Source organism: Mustela putorius, unplaced genomic scaffold, assembly GCF_011764305.1.
Source record: "Mustela putorius furo isolate JIRA1106 unplaced genomic scaffold, ASM1176430v1.1 tig00003942_pilon_pilon_pilon, whole genome shotgun sequence".
NCBI lineage: Eukaryota > Metazoa > Chordata > Mammalia > Carnivora > Mustelidae > Mustela > Mustela putorius.
Genome location: NW_025422087.1, coordinates 1275550 through 1297494, shown reverse-complemented (window position 1 = coordinate 1297494; position 21945 = coordinate 1275550). Strand labels below are relative to the sequence as shown.

Here is a 21945-nt window from a genome sequence, read left to right as displayed (position 1 = left end):
AATACCACTCAGAGAAATAAAGCATCGTTGTGATGCTTGATTTTAATACCATTAGTTATAGTTTATAAATTCATGGAATTGTTAATCAGAACTCTTTCTTCTTTACTTTTCTGTTCCCTGCCTGTACTGGTTCCCTGCCTATATGCCTTTTTCTATTTTGATTTTCCTGTAAAGCTCTCTGTTTCTGAAAATAGTTTCTGGAAACATCACTACTGGCTAGACCAGCAGACTGGCTTTCATCCCCTCTCTGTCATGACACTCTCTGTCTACTGAAGTATTGACTTAAAGTCTGCAGGCTTAGTAATAGTGTCTATTGTGTCTATTTACAGAAAAGGAATTTGCCGGGCTTCATTTCCTTTTGGGAAGGAAGGAGGTGGTTATGGACATTTGTATATCACTCACAGCATGATCTTTATGAAGCATGACGAATGTAAAACAAAAAGATAAGATCTTGGACATCTGGGGCTTAAAATCTAAGATTAAAAAACCCCAATACCATAGCAAATAGCTAAGCTGAAATAGGAAAGAGATGGTAAAATCGATAACCTGGAAGAGTACATGGAAAAAGTGATTCAAGAGAATGATCGTGTTTTATTTCAGATTCTTGTAAGGATGCATCACGATCTTCAAAGAGACAGGAAACTCTAAGCCAGGAACCATGAAGCTCGGGTCAAACATGGTACCACCTTTGACTAGAGAACAAGATGGAAAAGCAAAAGAAACACGCAAACGTACAGCCATGAAACAGGATGAACTGACCATCCTGACCATCAGGAAAACATTTAGTCCTCTCAGTTTTGCCAGTATAGGTAACAGAATTCTCATATTGCTCCGACACCTGGTTATTATTATTTTTAAATTTTTATTACTTCATGAGAGAGAGAAAGAGACAGAGGCAGAGGGAGAAGCAGGCTCCATCGGGCTTGATCCCAGGACTCTGGGATTAGGACCTGGGCCAAAGGCAGACGCTTAACTGACTGAGCCACCCAGGCACCCGACACCTGGTTATTTTTTACAGCAAGTCGCAGAGGTTAGGGCATTTTCTGACTCCAAATGGCCAAAAAGGCTGTCCCATCAGCAGCATGTTTTTCCAAAATTAAGGAAACATGAGGTGCAGTCGGTCTTCTGGGTGGTTCCTGCTGCAGTGGTTTGGTTCACAACACAAATGCCCCTAGCTTCTTGTGTCAGCCGTGGCACTTACAAGGGTGAGTGAATTTATCCAGACGGTGCTTATGGTGGGTTTTCCCACTTCTTTCCCGCTTCTGATTTTTTGAAGTCATGTTTGTGTTCAAGACTTTGGTCAAATGTTGTTTCCTCTGGGAAGCTTTTCCTCTTTGTCTTGTCAGAAAGGATTTAATTCTTCCTAAAAGTTCTGCTGCCCTGTTGTCTGTTTCTACATAGAAGTCAAATTCACTGTCATATATTTTCACTTATACACCTGTTTTTCCCTTTGGATTTTGGCTTATTTGAACTCAAAGATTATGTCTAATTCTTTACTTGAATCCTCAACACTCCACACAGTTGTGTGACACCTGGTGGGCCCTCAGACAGTATTTACTGGAGATATAAGTTAGTTTTAAACAAAGTAAAGGATTATTACCCAGGTTTAGCAGATCACATTAAATCAATACACACACACACACATATTTTTTGCAAGAATGGTGCAGGAAACTCAGAATACTTCATTCATGTTCACCAACTTTTAACAGTTTGTGTGTTCATTTTCTCATTCTCTGTGTCTGTATATGTAAATATTATAGGCATAGATATATGCATATGTGTGTGTATATATATATATATATATATACACATATATATATATATATATACACACACATACATACACACACATTTTTCTAAGCAATTTGAGAGGAGGTTGCATGCGTCATGTTCCTTTACTCCTAAATCCTTCCCTGTGTATTTCTTAAATAACATGCGGATTTTTAATACCCTGTGTGAGTAAGGCACTGTGTGAGGGTTACATGCTCTGCTCAGCCTTGCAGGAAAGATTGGGCTGTACTGCTGGGCAGTACTGTAGGCCCTTGCCTGTGGCAATCCCCTGAGCTAATGTCAGCCCAGCAATTCCACTTTGGGAAATTTCCCTGAACTGGCTTCAGCTTCCTTCTGGACCTGCAGCTCGCTTCCAAGTTTTCATGACCACTCCTTTGGTCGTTTTCCTTCATTCTTGCTATTAACAACTCTCATTTATCCAGTCCTGCCAGCTTCATCTGGGTCTGCTCTGTTCTTAACATTCCTGATTCATCTACTGACTGTGTTCCGAGTCCCTGGGCCCCCAATCTCCTGGCCCGGATTCTTCCCTTATCCTTTGTCTTCAACGCTGCCCATTAGGACAATATCAGCCAAAACCAGGGTCTTCTTTATAATGTTGTCAATGTTATAAAAAACAAACAAAAACCTCTTACTAGTCTCATACTATACTTCAATTCTAAGGAGGGAGACTACTTTGGCAAAGACTGAGGTTTTTCCAGGGGCAGGTCGTGCTGAGTCCAGGTCGGTCGAAGGAGAATGTCAGATGCATGTTTCCACGCAGTGAGTGGCTAGTAGAGAGGGGTCAGGAGGAGGTTGGGGTTCACAGGGAGACTCTCCTGTCTGTGTCCTGCTCCCACTTAGCAGCTATGTGACTTTCGACAAGTCACTTAGCCTCCTCAGCCTTGGTTTTCTTACACATGAAGCCTGGCTGGTCGCCCTTATTTCCCTCAGAAAGCGCCACGTATCTGTCAAACAAACATCTTCTGTCTTTGCTAGCAGATGGGGAAGAAATGAGTTTAACAAGTGCTGTGTATCTGTGTCGTAAGGTGCCAAGTTGTAGCTCTGCAAAGACGCTCAAGGTGTGCTGTCAAAGAGTTACCCTGTCGTTGTAGTGTACGTAACAGAAGTCTGTGTGTATTTGTATACATGCATGTATACACACATACAGAAAGTGGGGCCAGCCCTGCAAGGGGGTATGGAGAGCCGAGAATGTGGTGTGAGAATGGAGGTTGGTATCATTTCATATGATAATCCCAGCAAAATGCTGGGATTCTCGGTGACCTCTTCTTTCTCTTTTGCAGCATTTAAAACAAGTTAAAAAAAGGACTAGAGATCTGCCCACCCAAACGCTTGTCCTCCTCATGCGTATATGAATAAACTGCTTTTACTCTGCAGTTCTTTCTCTTCTTGCATTAGGCCAACACACCGTACAGGTTTCTTTTTAGCAACGTTTGCAGGGATTGTTGGGCCGCTTAAAATAGAGGCTACTTTGAAAACTGCAAGTGGGTATTAGCAGGCTGGGGTTGGGGGTGGGTGGGAGGGGTGCACCTCCCACAGGCAGGTGGCTGGCCCCAAGGGACAAGGACAGGAGTGGGTCAGGTGGAGCTGCTTGAAACAGAAGGAAGGACAGCTCTTTCTTGAGTGCTTTAGGGCCCTAGTTCCCGGCTGTTTCATGACGGGCCGTAGTCTAAGGGCTCCTGCAGGACAGTCAGTATGCATAAAGCTAGGCTGAAAATGAAGGAATTGTTTATGCTACAAAAACTACAGCTTAAGCCGCAATATTTGGGGACTGGTAGCTAAAAGGATCTACCTGTCAAACAATGTCTTTATTTCACATGGAGACATGATTTGATTGTTTAGAGATGATCTGCCTTCCACAGCCACCGGCTGGGCTCAAAATGTATTAGGTGCCAAAGTGATCCACTTAAGGGAAGCGGAATTCCCAGCTTCTTACCATCGAAAGCCACTGCCGGCCAGGTGGCAGCTGGAGGCGCACGAGAGCAGCACGCATGGCTTCTTGAGCAAGAGATGGAGATGGTCCACTTCAGTGGTCATGAGTCTTGTTATACCAGCAAGAAGGAGCCAGAGGCCTGGAGGAGGAGGACCCTAGACCCCCAGGGGACCCCCCACGGCCTCCTCTCTTGGAGCCCACAGTGTTTGGGCAGGACCCACATGGGTGTGCCCTCATAATGCCCAGCAGATTTATTTGTTAATTCCCGTAAGCAAACATAAACTTTAACTTTGTGCTTGCTTTTATGTGAAGTGCTCTAGTAAATCAATCATGTAGCTATTGTGAGCATATTTTATACCTGCAGTCAGACTTCTTTTCCAAAAGATTTACCACCTGATTTGGTAATCTGATAATCTAAGTTAAAACTTAAGTGAGTCTGGTTATGATTTCTGATTCTGATTTAACCTAAAATGTGTCGTGGAGTTCAACACACTCTTTTTAAATTAAAACAATGGAGGCCAGAGTGTTCTGTGGATGGCCCAAAGTCAGCCGTGGTGTGGAGGCTGACAGGACTGGAGCAAAGAACTCACCCGGTGCCATCTTCCTCCTCCTTCACTAATCAAAGAACGGGTCACCATTGCCGAAGAAAGCCTCTTCATTTCCCAGAGGGCTGCTCCGTTTTTATTCCTCAATAACTCCCTGTTTTAATGGGTATCTCTTTGATTACTGATGAGGTTTATCATTATCATTTCTTTTTGAAAGTCAGTGGCTCTTTCTTGTTCGTTAGTACAGTGATGGAAGCAGGAGGATGGGCCGGCGTTGGCCATGTGGGATGATCATGACGATGGCGGAAACGCCCACGGTTAGAGGCAGAGAAGCCTTGGTGATCACTGTACCCGACTTACTTTTACTTTCATGGTGGGAAGCAGAGACCCGTAAAGACCAAATAGCTTGTCAAAAATCAGAGCTGTCTCTGGCACCTGAGACACTTGACTCTGTGGGTCTTTTATCACAAGGACTGTGTTTCTAAATGGAAGTCTCAATTGTATTAAACTCTAGAGCAGATAGAATACGTTTTAGGAGATCAAGCTGTCTGGTCTTTGGCCAAGGACATAATGTGAAATGTCCTTATCAGTCCCTGCATCATCTTCTGCGTGCCTCTTTTCCATAAATTGAGTGCTTCTGTCTATCTCATTGAGGCTTCCTACATATTAATAACCCCAGTTGTAATATTAATTCCGTGCCTCAGAACCACACATGGTGTCGAATTTCATTGCCTGATTTGTGGTTAATTACCTAATGTACATTGTGTTCTGAGCGTTGCCCCTGGTTCCTTTTTGTCTAGTCCCTCCTTTTGTGCCCTGGCCACTACCCATCTGTTCTTCTATCTCTTCCTTTGTTCTTTTGTCGGTTTCTGGTGGCATAGGGTCCTGTCAAGCAGGTACTGTGTGAATAATTAACCAGGAGAGCGAACATACTTGTAAATTTGCTAGGGAAGAGCCAAAGAGCATGGTGCTTCTGCAGATCAGGGAGATGCCAGAGATGGATGGTTTCTGGGAGAACTGACACTCTAAACAAACAGAATACGACAGCTTTAATAGCTTATAAGCTTTTTCATTAGATTCACACTTCCACCGTCATAGATCCTGTAGCACAGAGTGTTATTCGCAGTCATGTTTGCCTGCGAACCTGAATTCATCGGAAGTCTCCTGTGTGTATTAAATGGAACACGCCCACCTCCGCATGTGCTCTCCTTGACAAATGGCTCCGCCATTCATTTAGTTATGGAGCACACAATCTTGGGGGGATCCTTGACTGCTCTCTCTCCCACCCCACTTTGAACCCATTCTCAAGTCCTGTGGATTCTACCTAAGAAATAATTGTCCCAAATAGAGCCACTTCTCGCCACCTCTGCAGCTAAGGCTCCCATCTGAGGCGGCATCATTCGAGTGGAGTCTGAAGTGGTCTCCTAACTTCCTCCCTTCCCCAACCGTGTATTCTCTGGCTCACAGCCAGACTGATCCTTTTATGATTGAATCATAAATGACATGCTCCCACTCGAATAGTAAAGTGGAGTTCCACTGGATTACAGTGAGAAACGTACGATGGGAGAGGTCCTCATGGCCAAGCCCTAGGCCTCCTCCTGGATCCTCCCCCTCTTGTCCTGCACTCCAGGTGTCCTGCCTTCCCTGCTGTTTTTCGAATGCAGGAAACATGTCCTTGTCTCGGGCCTTTGCACTTGCTCCTCTTTCCATCGTGGGCGCGTTGCTCTCACCCGGCTTCTCATTTCCTACGGCTGAAATTGAACTCCTTGTTCACGGTCTCTGCCCTTACCTTTTACTTTGCTTTATGGCACGTATTATATATCCATTTGTTTATCTGCCCCCACCCCCCGAATAAACTGCAGGCTTTGTGAGATAGGCTTTGGGTTTTATTCACTGTGTTTTTTTGTTTGTTTGTTTTTTCAGAATACAAATATTTGTTAAACAACAATTGAGATTCTCTGAGAACTATATTGCAAATATTAAAATTCCTACTAAAGCCAAAAGCCTTGCTGCTTATTGGAGCTGAAAGGGCGCTGACAACACGAAAATGGTAAAATACTAGGGATTTTGTGTTGCTGTTGTTGTTTTTTTCTCATTGTCATTGGGTTTGTTGGTGGTGCTGTCATCATACCCCACTCCCACCCCCATTTATTTTATGAGAGTTTCTCTCTGGATTTTATATGAAAGTCTCTTGGAAGACCCTGCACAAGTCAGAAGGTGAGAACCCAGGGGGTGTTTCTTTGTTGTGTTCTAGCACCCATTGGATACATCCTAGATAGGGTGCGTGGATTCTGGGCAGCTTTGATGTCCATGTGGCTTACCGCCTTCACAGACACTGTAGAGTCCATATCAGTCTCCCCAGCTCCTCTCAAGTTGAACAGATTTGAAACCTCTCAAGGAGCGTTAACTGTAGACCATTACTGTCATTATTTGGTTAGTTTGTTGTATCACAAGCCTTGATCAACTGCCAAGGAGAAGCACAAATTGTCAGTAATTCTTCCAGAATGACTAATTTTATTATTACTTAGTACTGAATCTCTGAATGGCTTCTTTTAGCTTTTCTTTCTTTATTTTCAGCTTGTCAAGATTGAGGCGTACACGATTAAAGGCATTTGAATGGAAGAAATAGCCACACCCATAGTGTATCCACACCAGGTCCTGGAAGTATGATGCTAGGCCTTGAGCATCTTGGCTGTTTGGGATTGCCGTGTGGCTTAGAACTTGGGCCACCGTGGGGGGCAGCATAGGGAACTGGATTCCAGATTAAGTGATACCATTTATTGGTACCTAACACTTATGAAGTGTTAGGATATTTAGTTTATTTCCACTTGTCTGAAAGCATGTTTTTGTCCCCTGGGAACTTCTTTTGTCCCCAGTGTTCCATAAATTTGCAGCTCTTTCTAAAGGGAGGTGTGATTTCGTTTTTTCCAGTTTAGGCTGCACCAGACATTTCCTTCCATCTTCAGCCTGTTGGTGTAACGGGGTCTCCACCTTCTGTGAATCTGTGCCGTAACTACACAATAACCTTTATTTTATTGTGTTTTCTTCCATGTCTCCAGATGCAAGGCCCCTGTAACCTGTCTCTTCAGTCTATGCAGGATTTTATCATGATCTAACTCTGTGATCTTGGCCAAGTTACTTTGACATTTTGGTACTCAGTTTCTTCATCTATGCGACAATATTAGGCCATCTGAAGGTGAATTCATTTATCAACAAATCTTTATCTCCTTCTCAAATACTGGGTAATTTTTTATTGATGGATTCATTTATTTATTGACATTCTCACTTGTTTCAGAAAGAATTGAAGGAGGCTGAGTAATATATTTGCTTTCACAGCATACAAAGCACCTTCACATTTATTACCCATTTGATTATCATCATAGTCCTATGAGGCAGGTTATAGAGCTCTGTGGTACAGATTTGATAAAAGGCCCTCGGTTGTTGTGGAAGGGTCATCAGGAGGACCTGACCACTGGTTGACCTGTGAGATCGGCCTGGGCACTGAGAAGCTCCTTGTTCCTCCCTTGTCCGTGGCTTCCACATGCCTTCTCTGCTCCCAGAAGGTGCCGGAAGGATCTAGCCTTGAGATAGAGAACAGCTGTACTGTATACTGGCTGAACCCTATCAAGGCTTCGATAGAAACTGAAGATTTGATGGGTAGGTGTAGGGACCACTTGTCTTGTGGCTGCCCAAGACAAGCTCTTTTGCTCATGAAACCTGCTGCCTACCAAACTGGAGGGTCTGCCTCTTTCTTCTGTCTCTCTTTGCCTTCTGGGTACGGACGGGAGCCAATTTTAGATTCCATCTAGGAAGTTCCTGAGGTTCGAATCAACAATGATCCTGTGGTTACAACTGTTCAGCTTCAACTAGTTCATGTAATTATTCTGTGTCAGTGATTCCCAAACTTCAGTGTGTATAAATAAGTTTGTTCAAAGTGGAGACTTCTGACTGTTTTTGGGGGGGGATCCCCAAGAATCTTCCTTTCCAACAAGGGATGATAGCAGTTCTGATCAGGGGTCTGCGGACTGCACTTTGAGAAGCACAGAGTAGAGGTTCATCAAATGTTTATTGGCTCAATCTACGGCCAACACAACGGTCAGAAATAACCAGCCACAACAGAATGACAACTTTCAAGGGTAGATAAACAGGCGACAGCCTCGCCACTGATGAAATGGGAAACTCAGCTCTACTGTGGAGCCAATTATAGGCCCTTCAAGTGTCTGAAAGTAATATTAACTGGTGATCTGTGTGCTGTCCTCCTGGGTCTCCCTTCCAGTGCCCGAAGCTTTCAGATTTTACCCTGCACACCTCTCATACCACTCACACTGCTAATAAATTACCTTTCCCCCTGTTAACTAACAGCCTCTTCTAACCTCTTTTTCCTTCCATGGCCTGGTGTGGGAAGCCACCGGTATCTCCCTGCCTGCAGCATATGAATACAGACCCTCAAATGTGGAGGAATGGGAACTGTATAAAAGGGTCCCAATCCTTCTGGAATAATCTATCTAATGTTTGCATAGAACCAAGGGAAGCTCTGTGTCATGGAGGGGTCAGCACAGGCTTTCTCGCCGTCCTTTAAAAGCCTCTGCAGAAAGGGCAACTCTACAGGAGTTAACGAACAGGATTTCAGCCTCACAGCCACAGACCCCCACGCAGGAGCTCTGATCTCCTTGGGACTAGGCTGCTCTGCCTGCCTCCTCCTCTGTCACTTTCACCCTATTAAAGGAGTTTTGTTCGTCCTTAAGTTAAACCATGACTCTCATACAATAGTGTTAGAGAACCAGGAAAATGTTACATTACAGTCAATTCAAAGCATACTTCAAAGAAGACACATTTATAGATCAGGGATATTGAGCATATAGAGGCAAAATTAAATTTTCTACAGAAATGGGGGGGGGCGTAGATTGAACTGCCTGCCACCTGGCACCATTTCTGTGTCCGCAAACAAGATTTACTTAGAATTGCCTTCAGTGATCTACAATTCACAGAACTGAAAGACAGTGAAAAGGGAAAAATCAAATAACCTGGAAGGACATGAGCTCAACAATTCATAGTTTTCTATCGAAGCACTAATTGTGCCTACTTTGGCTTTATGCACTTATGTTGAACAGTCAATTCATGCTAAATTGGACTACTCTGAGATTTCTCTTCACATAAGCCCTTGTATTAAAACAGGAGCAAGGCAGCTAATGAAAGGAGAGGTCCTTCAGATAGTTGACTTGGTAGTGGGGAGGGGAAGGAGGAGAATGCAGGTAGGGGAGGGCTGTATCAGAGTCACCTATAGAGCTGTGTGTGTGTGTGTTATGGGAGAGTGCTGCCTTGTTGATGTATAGGACTGCTCTAACACTTTAGGTATCCATTCATTCTTTGCCGTCAAAGCAATGACTTGTGGCCTGTCCCTAGAGACCCAAATTCTAGTCCCAGTGAACTACTTGCAACCCCTTGGGGGCTTTGGACCAATCACTCTGGACCCATCATTTAGATACCTTCATCTAAGATGTGGGGAACTAATGATGTGCCTGTTAGATGTTTGTTTGAGGATCAGCTCAGATAACGCATATTGAAGCATTTTACATGTGACAATATGCAACATTGTCAGTTCTTCTACTCTTTATTTTGTGGGTTATTCTCCAGTCCTTGCTGTTGGTTTTGGTCCTTCACCACTGAGAGCAGACAGTGCAAAGGTCTAGAGGCAGATCCTTCTAGCTCTGCTTCCTAGTGGTGTGGAACTGGACAGATTGCTGCACTTCTGAGCCCTACAAGTCTCCTCCTTCAAATAGAAATGACAGTTCTTACCTCTGAGGAACTTGTAGAGTTTAAATGGAATGACACGTAAAGTACCTGGCACTTAGCAGGTACTCTCCAAAGGTGAGTTTGCTGGCATTCTGCTGCCCTTGTCCTGGGTCCAATGACTTTATCCTCAACAGTCAAGGAGTAGGGGCTAAAAGAAGGACCCGACTTTGTCCAAATCAACAACTACCAGAAGGTTTAACCAACACCCAGGTGCTCTTTCAGTATGCTCTCTGAGTTTGTAGTAATAGAGGAAGTGCTGGGATTCAAGTAAAGAATAGTAATGGGAACCGTCGGTAAGTTTGTTTTTTTCCCCCACCAGCTACAGTGTATTTAGAATAAGCCTCGATCTCGTGCAGGCCTCTAAAGAACTGTTAAAACATGACCCCTTGTTTTAGGGAACTTATATTAATTATATTTAATTGGAAATATAAGCTTAACTTATATTGCAGGAAATACTGCAAGAGTAAAGCAAGATCCAGTGCTGTGAAGAAGGGTCGATAAAGGATGAATGCTGTAGGTGGTCAGGAAAGGGTCCTGGCTCCCTGTGCAGACTTCTTAACAATCCAGATAATGGGCCACCTTGGTTACGGCTCTGCTGCCGATTGATGGGAGCGAAGAACTGAGGCAGGCGTGTGACTAGTTCCAGAAAGTTCTAGAGGGAGCTAGAAAGGACGATGCTAGATTACTCACGGACAAGCGCGTGCGCGAGCGTGTGCGTGTGCGTGCGCGTGCGCGTGCGTGTGTACAGATGCGTCGGTTGAGTAAATTGCATCATCTCCAAGTTCTCAGCTTTTTTAATGAAAGGGTCTCTGGAAAACCTGGTCACAGGAACAGCCTTTAAACCAAAGCTTTGGGCACATCTCAGAATTTCACCTCATTTTCGGGGGGAGGGCTGGGTGGGACTCCTCCTTTTCCTTTCAGAGCCGTCCCTTTCTTGGTGTGATTTATTTATTTTTGCTTTGTTTTAAGAACGGTTTGTAAAGAACCACTGGAGAATTACTAGGCTGGAGGAGGGTTAGCACAGCAGGGCCCCGGCTGGGCTGAGTGGCAGTCCTCTTGTTGCGTCCCTCTGCACACTTGCACCAGTTATAAAATGGGGATAACAAGCAATTATTGGAAAGTGATTGAAACAAGCCCACAACTGCTCGGGCCCAAAGGGCTCAGACTTTGCTTTCTGGACCTTAGGAAGGACGAAGCCATGTAACTGTCCTTTTCTAGCTTTTTCCTTAAGCATAGTGTTAAATAGACAAAACCTTTCTGAATCAAGGACTTAGTAAGTACCTACAAAGGCCCTTGGAAGGCGTGTACTCTTTATCTGCATATTGTGACAAAAGCATTTGGTCTGCAGACTGAGATGCTCATCTGGAAAGCACTGACTTGTCTTTCGTGCCTCACTTGAGGGCGGAGCTGAGGTTTGGGAGCGCGCAGGTAAGGTCGGCCGTTCCCTCTACCTAGACATTTGTCCCTTAATACCCAGGACTCAGAATCCTCCTTGTCACTGCAGACTTCTGTCAGTAAACACCTCTGCCTTTCCTCTTTTGCCACTTAAAAAACAATTAACAAAAGATCTTTAAATATATATCATAGCAAGTCCCATTAATAGTCCTATTATTAATAAAATTGTGAAACTGACCCTCACACTTCTTTCTTCACCTTTGTCCCCACCATGAGGGCTGATGTCTAAGGACTTCCGCAGTCTGATTCTGGGGTAGGGGTGGGCACCTTGGGTTTGCTGAGTTTTGCTTTCAGGGCTTTTCTATGCCTTTCCACAAATACCCAGATTTTTTTTTTTTTTTTTTTAATCAGTCAGATCAGGCTCTACATATTTGCAGCTTAATTTATCCTTGATATCTTCCCTTATTTGTACATCTAGTCTATTTTTTAATGGTGTGTTATAGGCTGTGGTACGTGTGGGCCACTGTAACCCAATGATTACCCCCGCACTGATAAACTTTTAGGCTATCTAGCTTTTACAAAGCATGGCGAGCAATCCTTGGTACTACGTATATTTGTGTACATCTTACAATATTTTTGTTATGGAGTTGTAAAGGTGGGCTTGAGTTTTGGATTTTGTTGTATACTTCCATGCTGTTTGTCTAAAGGCCATCCCAGTCCATATTTCTGACCAGCTAGGAGACCATGCCTTTTCCACTTAGCCCTGGGAATGTGGACTATCCACCAGTTTTTTAGGTCATGGCACCCTAAAGGTTATCAGACACATTCTCATTAACAGTTGCATATTCTGATTGTTGACCATCTCTCTGCTCATTGGTCAGCTCATTGGTGGGAGATTAGTTGTTGGCATCAAGCTTTGCTTTCAACAAGATAACTGAAAGTGTGTGTCCTAAGGACTGGTAGGCTCTTAGGATTTAGAGCTTAAGAAATTTCAGCCTCACCTGACATTCATTCTTCCTACCCATGTGGCATTTCTTCTGGAGTTAATGGTTCTAAAAGCAGTCTCTAGAACCACGTCATCAAACAAGGTGGTTTTGGATTTTAGCGACTTTCCAGTTTAGGAGGGACTTGATTGGTCATTATTTTCTTCTGTCCCCAGTGCCCTGCGGCTGGCTTCCTGCAGGAACTTCTGGCCAGAATGTTCCAGTCATATGCACACATTTAGGCTTCTGTTGCTCTTAATGTGAAGTGTATGGCAAAACAGATTAAAGTGCTCACAGGATTTCTTTGAAACTTCATTCTAAAATACTCTGAATGCTCTTTTTTGGAACAAGTTCACTTAAACCAAGTCATTTCATCGAGGGGCTTTTGTGTTTAAAAATGCATCCTGAGTTCTTTCCTCATAGACCTTGTTCATTCCAGGGATGATCGTTGCCCCTCATCTTGTTTTCTAGCTATGGGTGTTTTTTATACTCTGAAACACAACACATCTCTTAAACTGAGGGCCTGACTAAAGCACACAGCTCTGGGAAAGTCTGCAAATGGGCTTCTCTTTCCTTCGCTACTGCTAGCGCGTTTGTTCCATTACTGCTGTGTTTTGAATATACATTTTTCCCATTTGCCTTTCTTCCCACTATTGCCCAAGATCAATCTTTCTGTTTTAAATCTAGAAACTTCCCCCTCCCACCAAAAAATAAGAAAAAAAAAAAAAGTCTGTGGAGGACACAGAGTGCTTTCTCGCTGTGATCAATTGAGATGTGGTTTAATAGAGGGGGAGAAGCTGGGCAGACTCCTGGGACTGAAATCAGAGTTGATAGTATTTTGTTATTGTACCCCCACCCTGTCTGAGCTTTACTATTGAAACTGAATATAAAATAAAATGGATCTCTTGTTCTTTTTAATCCTTTTCTATTAAATCTCCTATGTGTCTTAAATTTGGGGTGTGTGCGGAGGATGTAATTTGACTCTCTAAAGAAGTAGGTGTATAGGTATAATTCCTTTTACATTGTTGCCTTCTCGACCCTCAAGGGTCCTTCTTATTGGACATGTTAGCGAGAATTTAACTCTTCAGATTTTCTTGGAAAGCAAGTGTTCGATAAAATATGGGGCATTTGAGTTGGTACTGGCAACCACCAGTTCTCTGTATTGGAGTCCAGTTTTGTTTTGTTTTGTTTTTAAATTACATTGTGCATATAAGCAAAATCATATGGGATTTCTTTTTCTGTGACTTATTTACTTAGTATAATAACCTTCTAGGTCCCTCCATGTTGTCATGAATGGCAACATTTCCTTCTTTCTCATGGCTACATAATCCAGTGTGTGTGTGTGTTTGTGTGTTCTCTTCACTATCCACGCATCTATCAGTGGATACTTGGTCACTTCCATGTCATAGTTCTTGTAAATAATGCTGCAGTAAACACGGGGGTGGGGGGCATATGTCTTTTCAAATTGGTGCTTTCATTTTCTTTGGGTAAATGTCCAGAAGTGGAATTACTGGGTCATCTAGTATTTCTATAATTTCTTTATATTCCAGTAGAAGTAGGCAGTTAGAATCTAAAGAAAACATCAAGTGCATTCATTCTTTGGAAGGATTCCTCCAGTTCTGGTTGTCGCCGGCAAGGAAGGAAACCAGGCAGCTGAATGGATGAGCTCTTCTTTATGCTATAGCCATTTGTACTCTGTGGGTGTTTCCATTTTAAGTGTATTAATTATTCAAGAAATTGGTAAAGGTAACAGATTTCCAATGAAATGTGTGAAAAGCTGGGGTCATGTAGGAACTTGGTGCATTAGGGGGTTTACTTACTGCTCATGTGCTTCGGTGGGATGGCAGCTGAGGCAGGAGAAGTCACCTTGCCATGTGTGTTTCACGACAGATGTTCAGGTCCCCTATGTAGGCCAGGAGGGCCTGGGGAGGCGGGAGGTGCTATCACAGGCCTGGAGTGATATGTTGGGTGTTGGGACCGAAGGAGGTGGTCTGGGCAGGTGTCAGCAGGTGTGCGATGCTTTGGAATGAGAGGATGAGACCCTGGAGAGGATGGCTGTGGAGACTGTGGGGGAGGGCCTGGGCTTGTAGAGATGAAAACAGTGAGTGGCCTCTGAGGCAGGAAGTCAGTGATGGCTCTGACATTTGTGGTTGGAGAGCTTAGATAAACAGCACATTGAATGAGGAAAGTTTATTCAGTTTGGTTTTAAAGAGCTGGAGAAGTATGTGGGACCTCTGGGTGGAGATGTCTGGTAAGCAGCTGGAAATATGGGCTCATGTCTGTGGGAACGGTCTAGCACCCAGGCCGGCTTGGAAGAGGAGGCCATAACCTCGGGTAAGTGTGCAACAGGGGAGGGAGCTGCATGCAGTACTGGGGGGAACCTCACAGGTGGAGGGTCGGCAGGGAGTCACCTGTGTGGAAAGAAGTAAACAACAACTGTAAGGAAAACTGGGCACACAGATTCCTAGAACCCAAATGGGGATTATTGCAACATGGCGGGCGGGGGGGTGGGGAGTGCTTTCTAAGGCTGAACGCTGCAGAGGGGTTTGTGGGATAGAGCATGTGGGCAGCTGGATTTGGTAGGTAAGGGGTTGCTCTTGATCTTAGAAGAGTGATTCCAGAAGATGGTAGCAGGAGGCCATGAAGTGGGTTGAGGAATGGTGGTTAGAAATGAGGATTGTTTGAGATGTTCGAGAGATGAATAAGGTAGAAAGTTATGGTACAAAATTGAGCATGTTTTACAGGAATGGAATAGTTGGTATTGTGTCTCCTTGTATAAGTGTATACTCCTTCCTAAAATATATTTTATAAAGTAGGCATTCATCGTATGTGTAACACATATACAATACATATATATACATCTATAACGTATAAATTACACATGTGATGTACACATATATCTATAATCTGTCTCCTGACTATTTTGATTTAAAAAAAAATACTGTGAATGGACTGGAAAGCCTCAAACTTAATTTTATGTGCTTTTATTTATTTATTTATTTATTTTTTACTTCAGTGCAGAGAAATCCCATGCAGTTATGTGAAATGGGAATTGATTCTACCCTCCCCCCGGCAATTCCCACAGCTCTAGAGAACCACCTGAGGTTATCTCAGATCCAGTTTTTCATATTAACTTGATTTCTTCTAATTAGGTAATTACCTTGCTTTAATATGAGGGACTTCTTAGTGAAATGTGAACTTGTAGCATTTTTTAAAAGTTTAATTCTTCACTCTTTATAACCTGCATACTGAAAAGTGCGTGATTGTTTTTTACTGGGCTATCAATCATATATCAAATTCACTCCTTTACAATTTACACTTCAGTGGATTTTTAATACCTTCCCAAAGCAGCTACCCCCACTATCTAGTAACAGGACATTTTTATCCCCTGCCCCTGAAGTACCTCCATACCCATCAGCAGTCACTCCCCATTTCTGTCTTTTCCGGAGCCCCTAGCAATCACGAACCGATTTTCTGTCTCTATGGTTTTGCCTATTGTGGAAATTTCCTATAAATGGAATCTTCCAATATGTGGTGTTTTGTGTCTGACTTCTTTTTCTTGGCATGAGGTCTTCAAAGTTCATCCATGTTGTACCATGAATTGGACTGTTATTTACTTATGGTCAAATAATATTCCATCATATGGATATACCACATTCTATTTACCCATGCCTGTGACTGATTTTTAAAGTCTTAAGTTTTAAAGCTTTGGGCTTGCTCTGTGCATGAAGGACCACATAGGAGCCTGCCCAGAAGCTGTGCTATCACTTGGCCCACAGCACTTGGCACTTGACATTCCTTTGCTGATTGATCCCGGAGGCCCTTGTGCATCTGCATGCTTAGCTGCTCCCAGCCTCAGGACAGCTTGGTGTTTTCTGCAGTGGATCCCGGGCTAAGGTGTTTCTGGGGCCCCTGGGATGGAGCAGAAACCCCATGCAAAATGTCGGTTGACTTTCATCATTGGGGATCTTTAGATTTCCACAAGCATGCAGTGAGCTCCCCTCCCTCTCCTGCCACTGGCATGAATAGTGACTAGTTCGGGAGCTTTGATGGTTCCTAGCAAAATCTTGGGTCTGCATTCGGTCACATGTATATGAGCTGATCTCGGAGGCATGATGGAGCCTCCTGGCCAGGGACACCCTAGCTAGGAGCCGGGCTCCTGCCAACAAAGGTCATGTCCCTGCAGTTCGCACAAGCAGTCTAGCCTGCTCATTTGCTTCCTGTATGCTTTTTCTGTGGATGACGTGACCGTGTTTACATTTCTCAAAAGGGAGCCCTCCCAGAAAAATCCCTTTAAGATTCATAACTAAGTGGGCTTCTAGGTATTTTTGTGTGGTATTTTGTGTTCTCAGGTGGGTAAATCTTCTTTCATGAAGCCTAACACTCTTGACGTTAAATTTTTTTCCCTAAATATACACATTTTCCTTCTCAGTAAATGACCCAGACAGTTTATGACCCAAGTCCTCTAGCGGTCATGTTAGGTAAAGAGGTACACGCAAACATTGGATTGTCTTGACTGTCCGTGGGGTGGGGAGTGTCAGCCTTAGTGAGGCTCCATGTGTACGCCTTCAGTTCAGGAGAAAGCTAAAGCAGTCTGGAGAATGACTTCTAACTGTTTTATCCTTTGGTTTTTAATCTGTGAGTTGTTGCAAGGTTTGAGTTCCTAAGCTTTGGCCCCAACACCTTTCTGTGATTTCATGGGAAAAACATCTTGTAATATGTTTATTCCTCGACTTGGGTGTATGTGGGTAGGGAGAGAAGGAAGGAGTGGTGTGGGCTTCCCCTGACAATCTCAGGTGTATCATGTGGTTCACATTGTTTCTAGCCTGTTCTTAAAGTGTTCCTTGACCAGTCAAGTGCACATGTTTGATTCTTGAGGTCTGGCTGCAGTGCTCAGTTGCACACAGAACGCTCATGCCTTAGAAATGGAAAATAAAATGTAAACTATTAATTTTTGGAAATACCATTTGGCCAGAATCTTATTTATTCTTCTCCTAATTTTATCTTAAATTGCAGGCTAAACTGATTTCGTGAAAAATTTTGCCTTCCAATTAGGATCAGAATTAGTTATTTGGATTCAGAACAATATTTTGACCATCTAGATCTCATTGCTAATAACTGCTTTGACTTTAATATAAAAACTCAGATGTTTACATATTTTACTTTTTTTCCTCCCAGGGATATGTTTATGCTAAGAAATCTGATGGCTTTTCAACAGATCAAAGCCCTATAAAATTAGTCCTCAAAGCGTTTCAAGCTGTGGTATTCTGGGAAATAGTGTAAATAAAATCAATACCACTCTTTTTAAAATAAAGCTTTTCCTGGTATTGCTAGGGATTTGTATTTAACATTTCTAACCGTTTCTTGATTGTAAAAACCTCATCATTCAACAGGATTAGAGAGCTATGTATTTTTTAGTTAGGATTACAAATGGATTTTGAAGACAATACATGAAGGAAGCTTCTACTTTATTTGAAGTCTAAAAGAATAGGTAGGGGAGAGGAGGTTGAAGGAGCATATACTCTGCTTTAGAGGGAAACTGAGGCAAATTTTAAACAGGTGGGTACTCAGGGATCTTCATAATTCCCAAAAGGATTCTTTGCCTTTGGGCAACCTCAAGTTTAGATAGGAAAAACTATATGTCGATAAGATAAGGCAGTCTTAATTTATTAATCCAATGTTAAGAAGACAGCTTTTAAAAAAATAAGAAAATGGTAAGGAAAACAAATAGAAATAAAATGGATTCCTATTTTAATCTTTTTCTGATTATTAATTGTTCTCATTTTAGAAAATGAGGATAAAAACAGGAATAAACTGAGCCTGGGTGGCTCAGTCAGTGAAGCATCTGACTCCTGATCTCAGCTCAGGTCTTGATCTCAGGGTTGTGGTTCAAGCCCCATGTTGGGCTCCACACTGAGCTTGGAGCCTACTCAAAAAAAAAAAAAAAAAAAAAAAAAAAGCAAACAAGGAATAAAGAAAAAACAAGTCCTTTATATTCTTAAAGTCCAAAGAAGAGAACTAGTAATGTTTTGGTGTGTATCCTTTTAGGAAATATGAAGAGTCTTTTTTTTTAAAGATTTATTTATTTATTTGACAGAGATTACAAGTAGGCAGAGAGGCAGGCAGAGAGAGAGAGGAGGAAGCAGGCTCCCTGCTGAGCAGAGAGCCCGACGCGGGACTCGATCCCAGGACCCTGAGATCATGACCTGAGCCGAAGGCAGTGGCTTAACCCACTGAGCCACCCAGGCGCCCGGAAATATGAAGAGTCTTAATTCTCTTCCCCGTTTGTTATATTTATTATTTTTCAGAGTCACAATTTTAAAATCTTAGATTCGTCAGTATCTCTAAGGGACTCTGTGATACTTAGTGGATTTTTACCTGTGGGACAGTTAAACTCTGAGGACAGATGAGAAATAAAGAAGGTTCTGGGTAGGAGACTTGCAATCTAGCGAACTTCAGTACATCTTTAGGAAGGATGTCCATCTCTAAAAAATCATATTTTTTAAAAGAGCTTTTAAAGGTATTTCTAACTTTTTTGGATTTTTTTCTATAGAGGGATTTTTATCTTTTATAAATAGCCAAAGACCGTAAGAGATGAATTAGAAAATATAATCTCCCCATTTTGACCCAAGTTTGTTAGCAAACTCGGACTCATTTATGCTGGGCTTTTATTTCATTGTTGATGATTATATTTCATTAGCCCTTTTATGGAAGAATTATTTATCCCACATTTCAACGTGGTATGGCATGTCACAAGTGGAAATTGTACCCGTCAGTTGCGAGCTCTCCCAGCACAAGCTTCGTGCCAGGATGGGGCAGGGGCGATTCTGGGCACTGTTAGCAGGTTGGGGGCTGCTGCAGGGTCTCCCTAATGCGAAAACAGCATTAAATCTTCCAAGGAGATGGGAGGTGCTTCAGGATGGAAAAAATTACACAATGGAACTTCACTCACCATCTTAATGACTTCTGTAAATGTTTTTCATGTGGGGCTGCAGAATCCGTCAGGCCGTTCTGTAGAAGAAAGTCTTCTTCGCTATCCATTTACGGATGACCTTGCCATTGCCTCTGCACATCCTTTGCTACTTGGTGGACTTTTAAAATGTCTTGTAATTCTAAAATACATACTGACATACATACAGTCACATGACTGATTTTTTCTCCCCACCTGCTCTTGGCTTTTAACTATCCTGCATAGGGTTTTAAGTGTACTGAGTTTTGGGTCTTACATACATTTTCTTCCACATAAATATCCAACAAAAGCCATCATGTTGAGAAATATTTGTTGTCTGGAGTTTCAGGATTAAAATCCAAGAGCCATTTTACGAGCAGAGGTTAAGCAGGAAGAAGTTCTGTGGGCTGTTTGTGTCACCCATTTGACCCCTTCTTGGGTGATGTGGTGGTGGTGCTTGCCTTGGTGTAGCTGAGTTCCGTGTGGAGATGTGAATGAGAGGGAGTGGCCAGCCTGCCCAGCAACAGAAGTCTCGGCTGTGGTTCTTCTCATGCCTTGCACACGGGCTCAAAGATGAATCCTCAGATGTGACTTGCACTTAAAGCAAGCCAAGAAGCTTCTATTCATCAAGAAATTTTACTGCCATCTGGCAAGATAGACCAATGAGCATTCTTCAGTGTGTTCCCTTGCTAATTTGTTAGGTAAAAAGTTAAAATTTTTTTTCATTAAAAATTACTCTCACTTCTCTAACTTTCTGCTATCCATCCCCAAATTTCTTGTACTCAAGAGCGATGTTTCATGCCAGGACAGGACAGTTTCAGGGCACAATATAATTCTCTCAGATTATCTTGGGGATCAGCTTTGAGGTCTTAATACCTAGACATCTCCAAACGGTTACGGCTGCTTTTGTCTTCATGCACCCCGTGTGAGGGACGGAGCACCATGTCCCTGACCTGCAGCTGGAGGAGATGCTACGCCACAGGTAACACACTCTATCTACAATGCCATCCTCGTGCAGGTGCAGCCTACCCACCGCACGGCTGACAGAGGACAGCGAGAAGAGCAGCTGTGCTATGAGCAGATACTTAGCCTATAGCTAGCATTCCTTCAATTCTCTGCCTTGGAGATAAGGATTATTCGTCCTATAGCTTACAAAGAAGCAAAAACAGCCTCAGTGATTCAAGGAATGCTTTTTTCTTTTTGTAAATGTTAGCAAAATATATTTTAAAGATGTTCAGAGTCTTAAAATAGTTATTTGCAATAAAAATATTTAGGTGGAAACTTAAGATGAATTAGATGGTATATAGGAAGCCAGAAACCCAGAAGTGACACCTGAAAATGGTCTAATAATATTCTGACTTAGAATAGGTTGTTTACCTCCGTGGGCACCAAAAAGGAAAGCCGTGAGCTCAAAACCATAAGCTCCTGACTGAGAGTCATGATGTTCACTTTATTTGAAAATTACTTTTTCTTAATTTGGTGTTAGACCAGGAGTTTAAATATCATCTCGAATTGTTAGGTATTTAACATTGCTTTTGCAACTTTAGAACAATGATGTAATGGCTACTAAAATATACAAATTCAAAGAACACGAATTTGATTCTGACTTTCTAGACCACTTCTTGTAACTGGTGAAACTTGCAGCAGCTGAAAACTGTAGTAGGGAGAAGAATCTAAAGCATCGTTTGTCAAGATGTGTTGCTTTTGGTGGTTGACTGGTTTTGTCCCCACCTGACGATTGGAACAGCAGCGGTAGGGCCTGGGGTACAGAATGACATCTTGATGCCAAGTGTGTGTGATGAGGAAGTCTGTGCGGGCTGTGCTGTGAAGTATTCTGGGAGCTGTCCTGCGTCACTTGTCTGGTCTTCTCATGGCCCGTCTCCTCGTTCATGTTTTCATCCTGGCTACAGTATGGGACTCAGGTTTTTGCAGCTTCGGCACAAATCATGATCCTCTCCTACTTACTTCAGTTTATTTTAATTAATTAATTAGTTAAAGATTTTGTTTATTTGAGAGCAGGAGTGTGCGCAGGCATGAGCAGGGGGGCAGGGGCAGAGACAGAGGGAGAAGCAGGCCCCCCGCTGAGCAGGGAGCCCAATGTGGGGCTCTGTTCCTGGACCCTGGGATCATGACCTGAGTCGAAGGCAGAGGCTTATCCATCTGAGCCACCCAGACTTTCCTCCTCCTTACTTTATATGAGTAGTGTTGAATGATGGGGAATTACCAAAGTCGACAAATACTCACACTAAAAAACGTCCTTATGTGTAATTTTTTCAATGATTAGACTAGTTTTATTTTTTCAGTTTTATTTTACCCTTATAACTCTGAGGTAGCTATTTTTCTTGTACCATTATGTGTAACAAATGAAGCCTACTGAATAGAAATTAAGAACTTCAAGCTATAAAGACCATGATTAATCTTAAATGCAGATGAAAATTTATTTTAACATTTAAAGTCTCATAGGCTGAAATGCTGTCATTTCCTTGAGATCTGTTGAAGGGCAAATGGAATTTATTGGATTTTTTCCTTCCCTTGAGGCCTTTGCAGACCACTAAAGCT

General features: G+C 42.7%; 1 protein-coding gene across 2 annotated transcripts in view; it reads left to right on the top strand.

Annotated features, from left to right (window-relative positions):
- The window catches only part of ATP8A2 (ATPase phospholipid transporting 8A2), a 604668-nt gene that overhangs the window by 40943 nt on the left and 541780 nt on the right, over positions 1-21945 (top strand). Inside the window, exon 1 of one of the 2 annotated variants that reach the window (XM_013049724.2) lies at positions 14627-14771. The exons of the other annotated variant lie outside the window; for it this stretch is intronic. Within the exon in view, the coding sequence (XP_012905178.1) occupies positions 14705-14771 (67 nt within the window). The 5' untranslated portion in view covers positions 14627-14704. Of the gene's footprint in view, positions 1-14626; positions 14772-21945 lie in introns of those variants that run through there. 2 annotated transcript variants of the gene reach the window in all.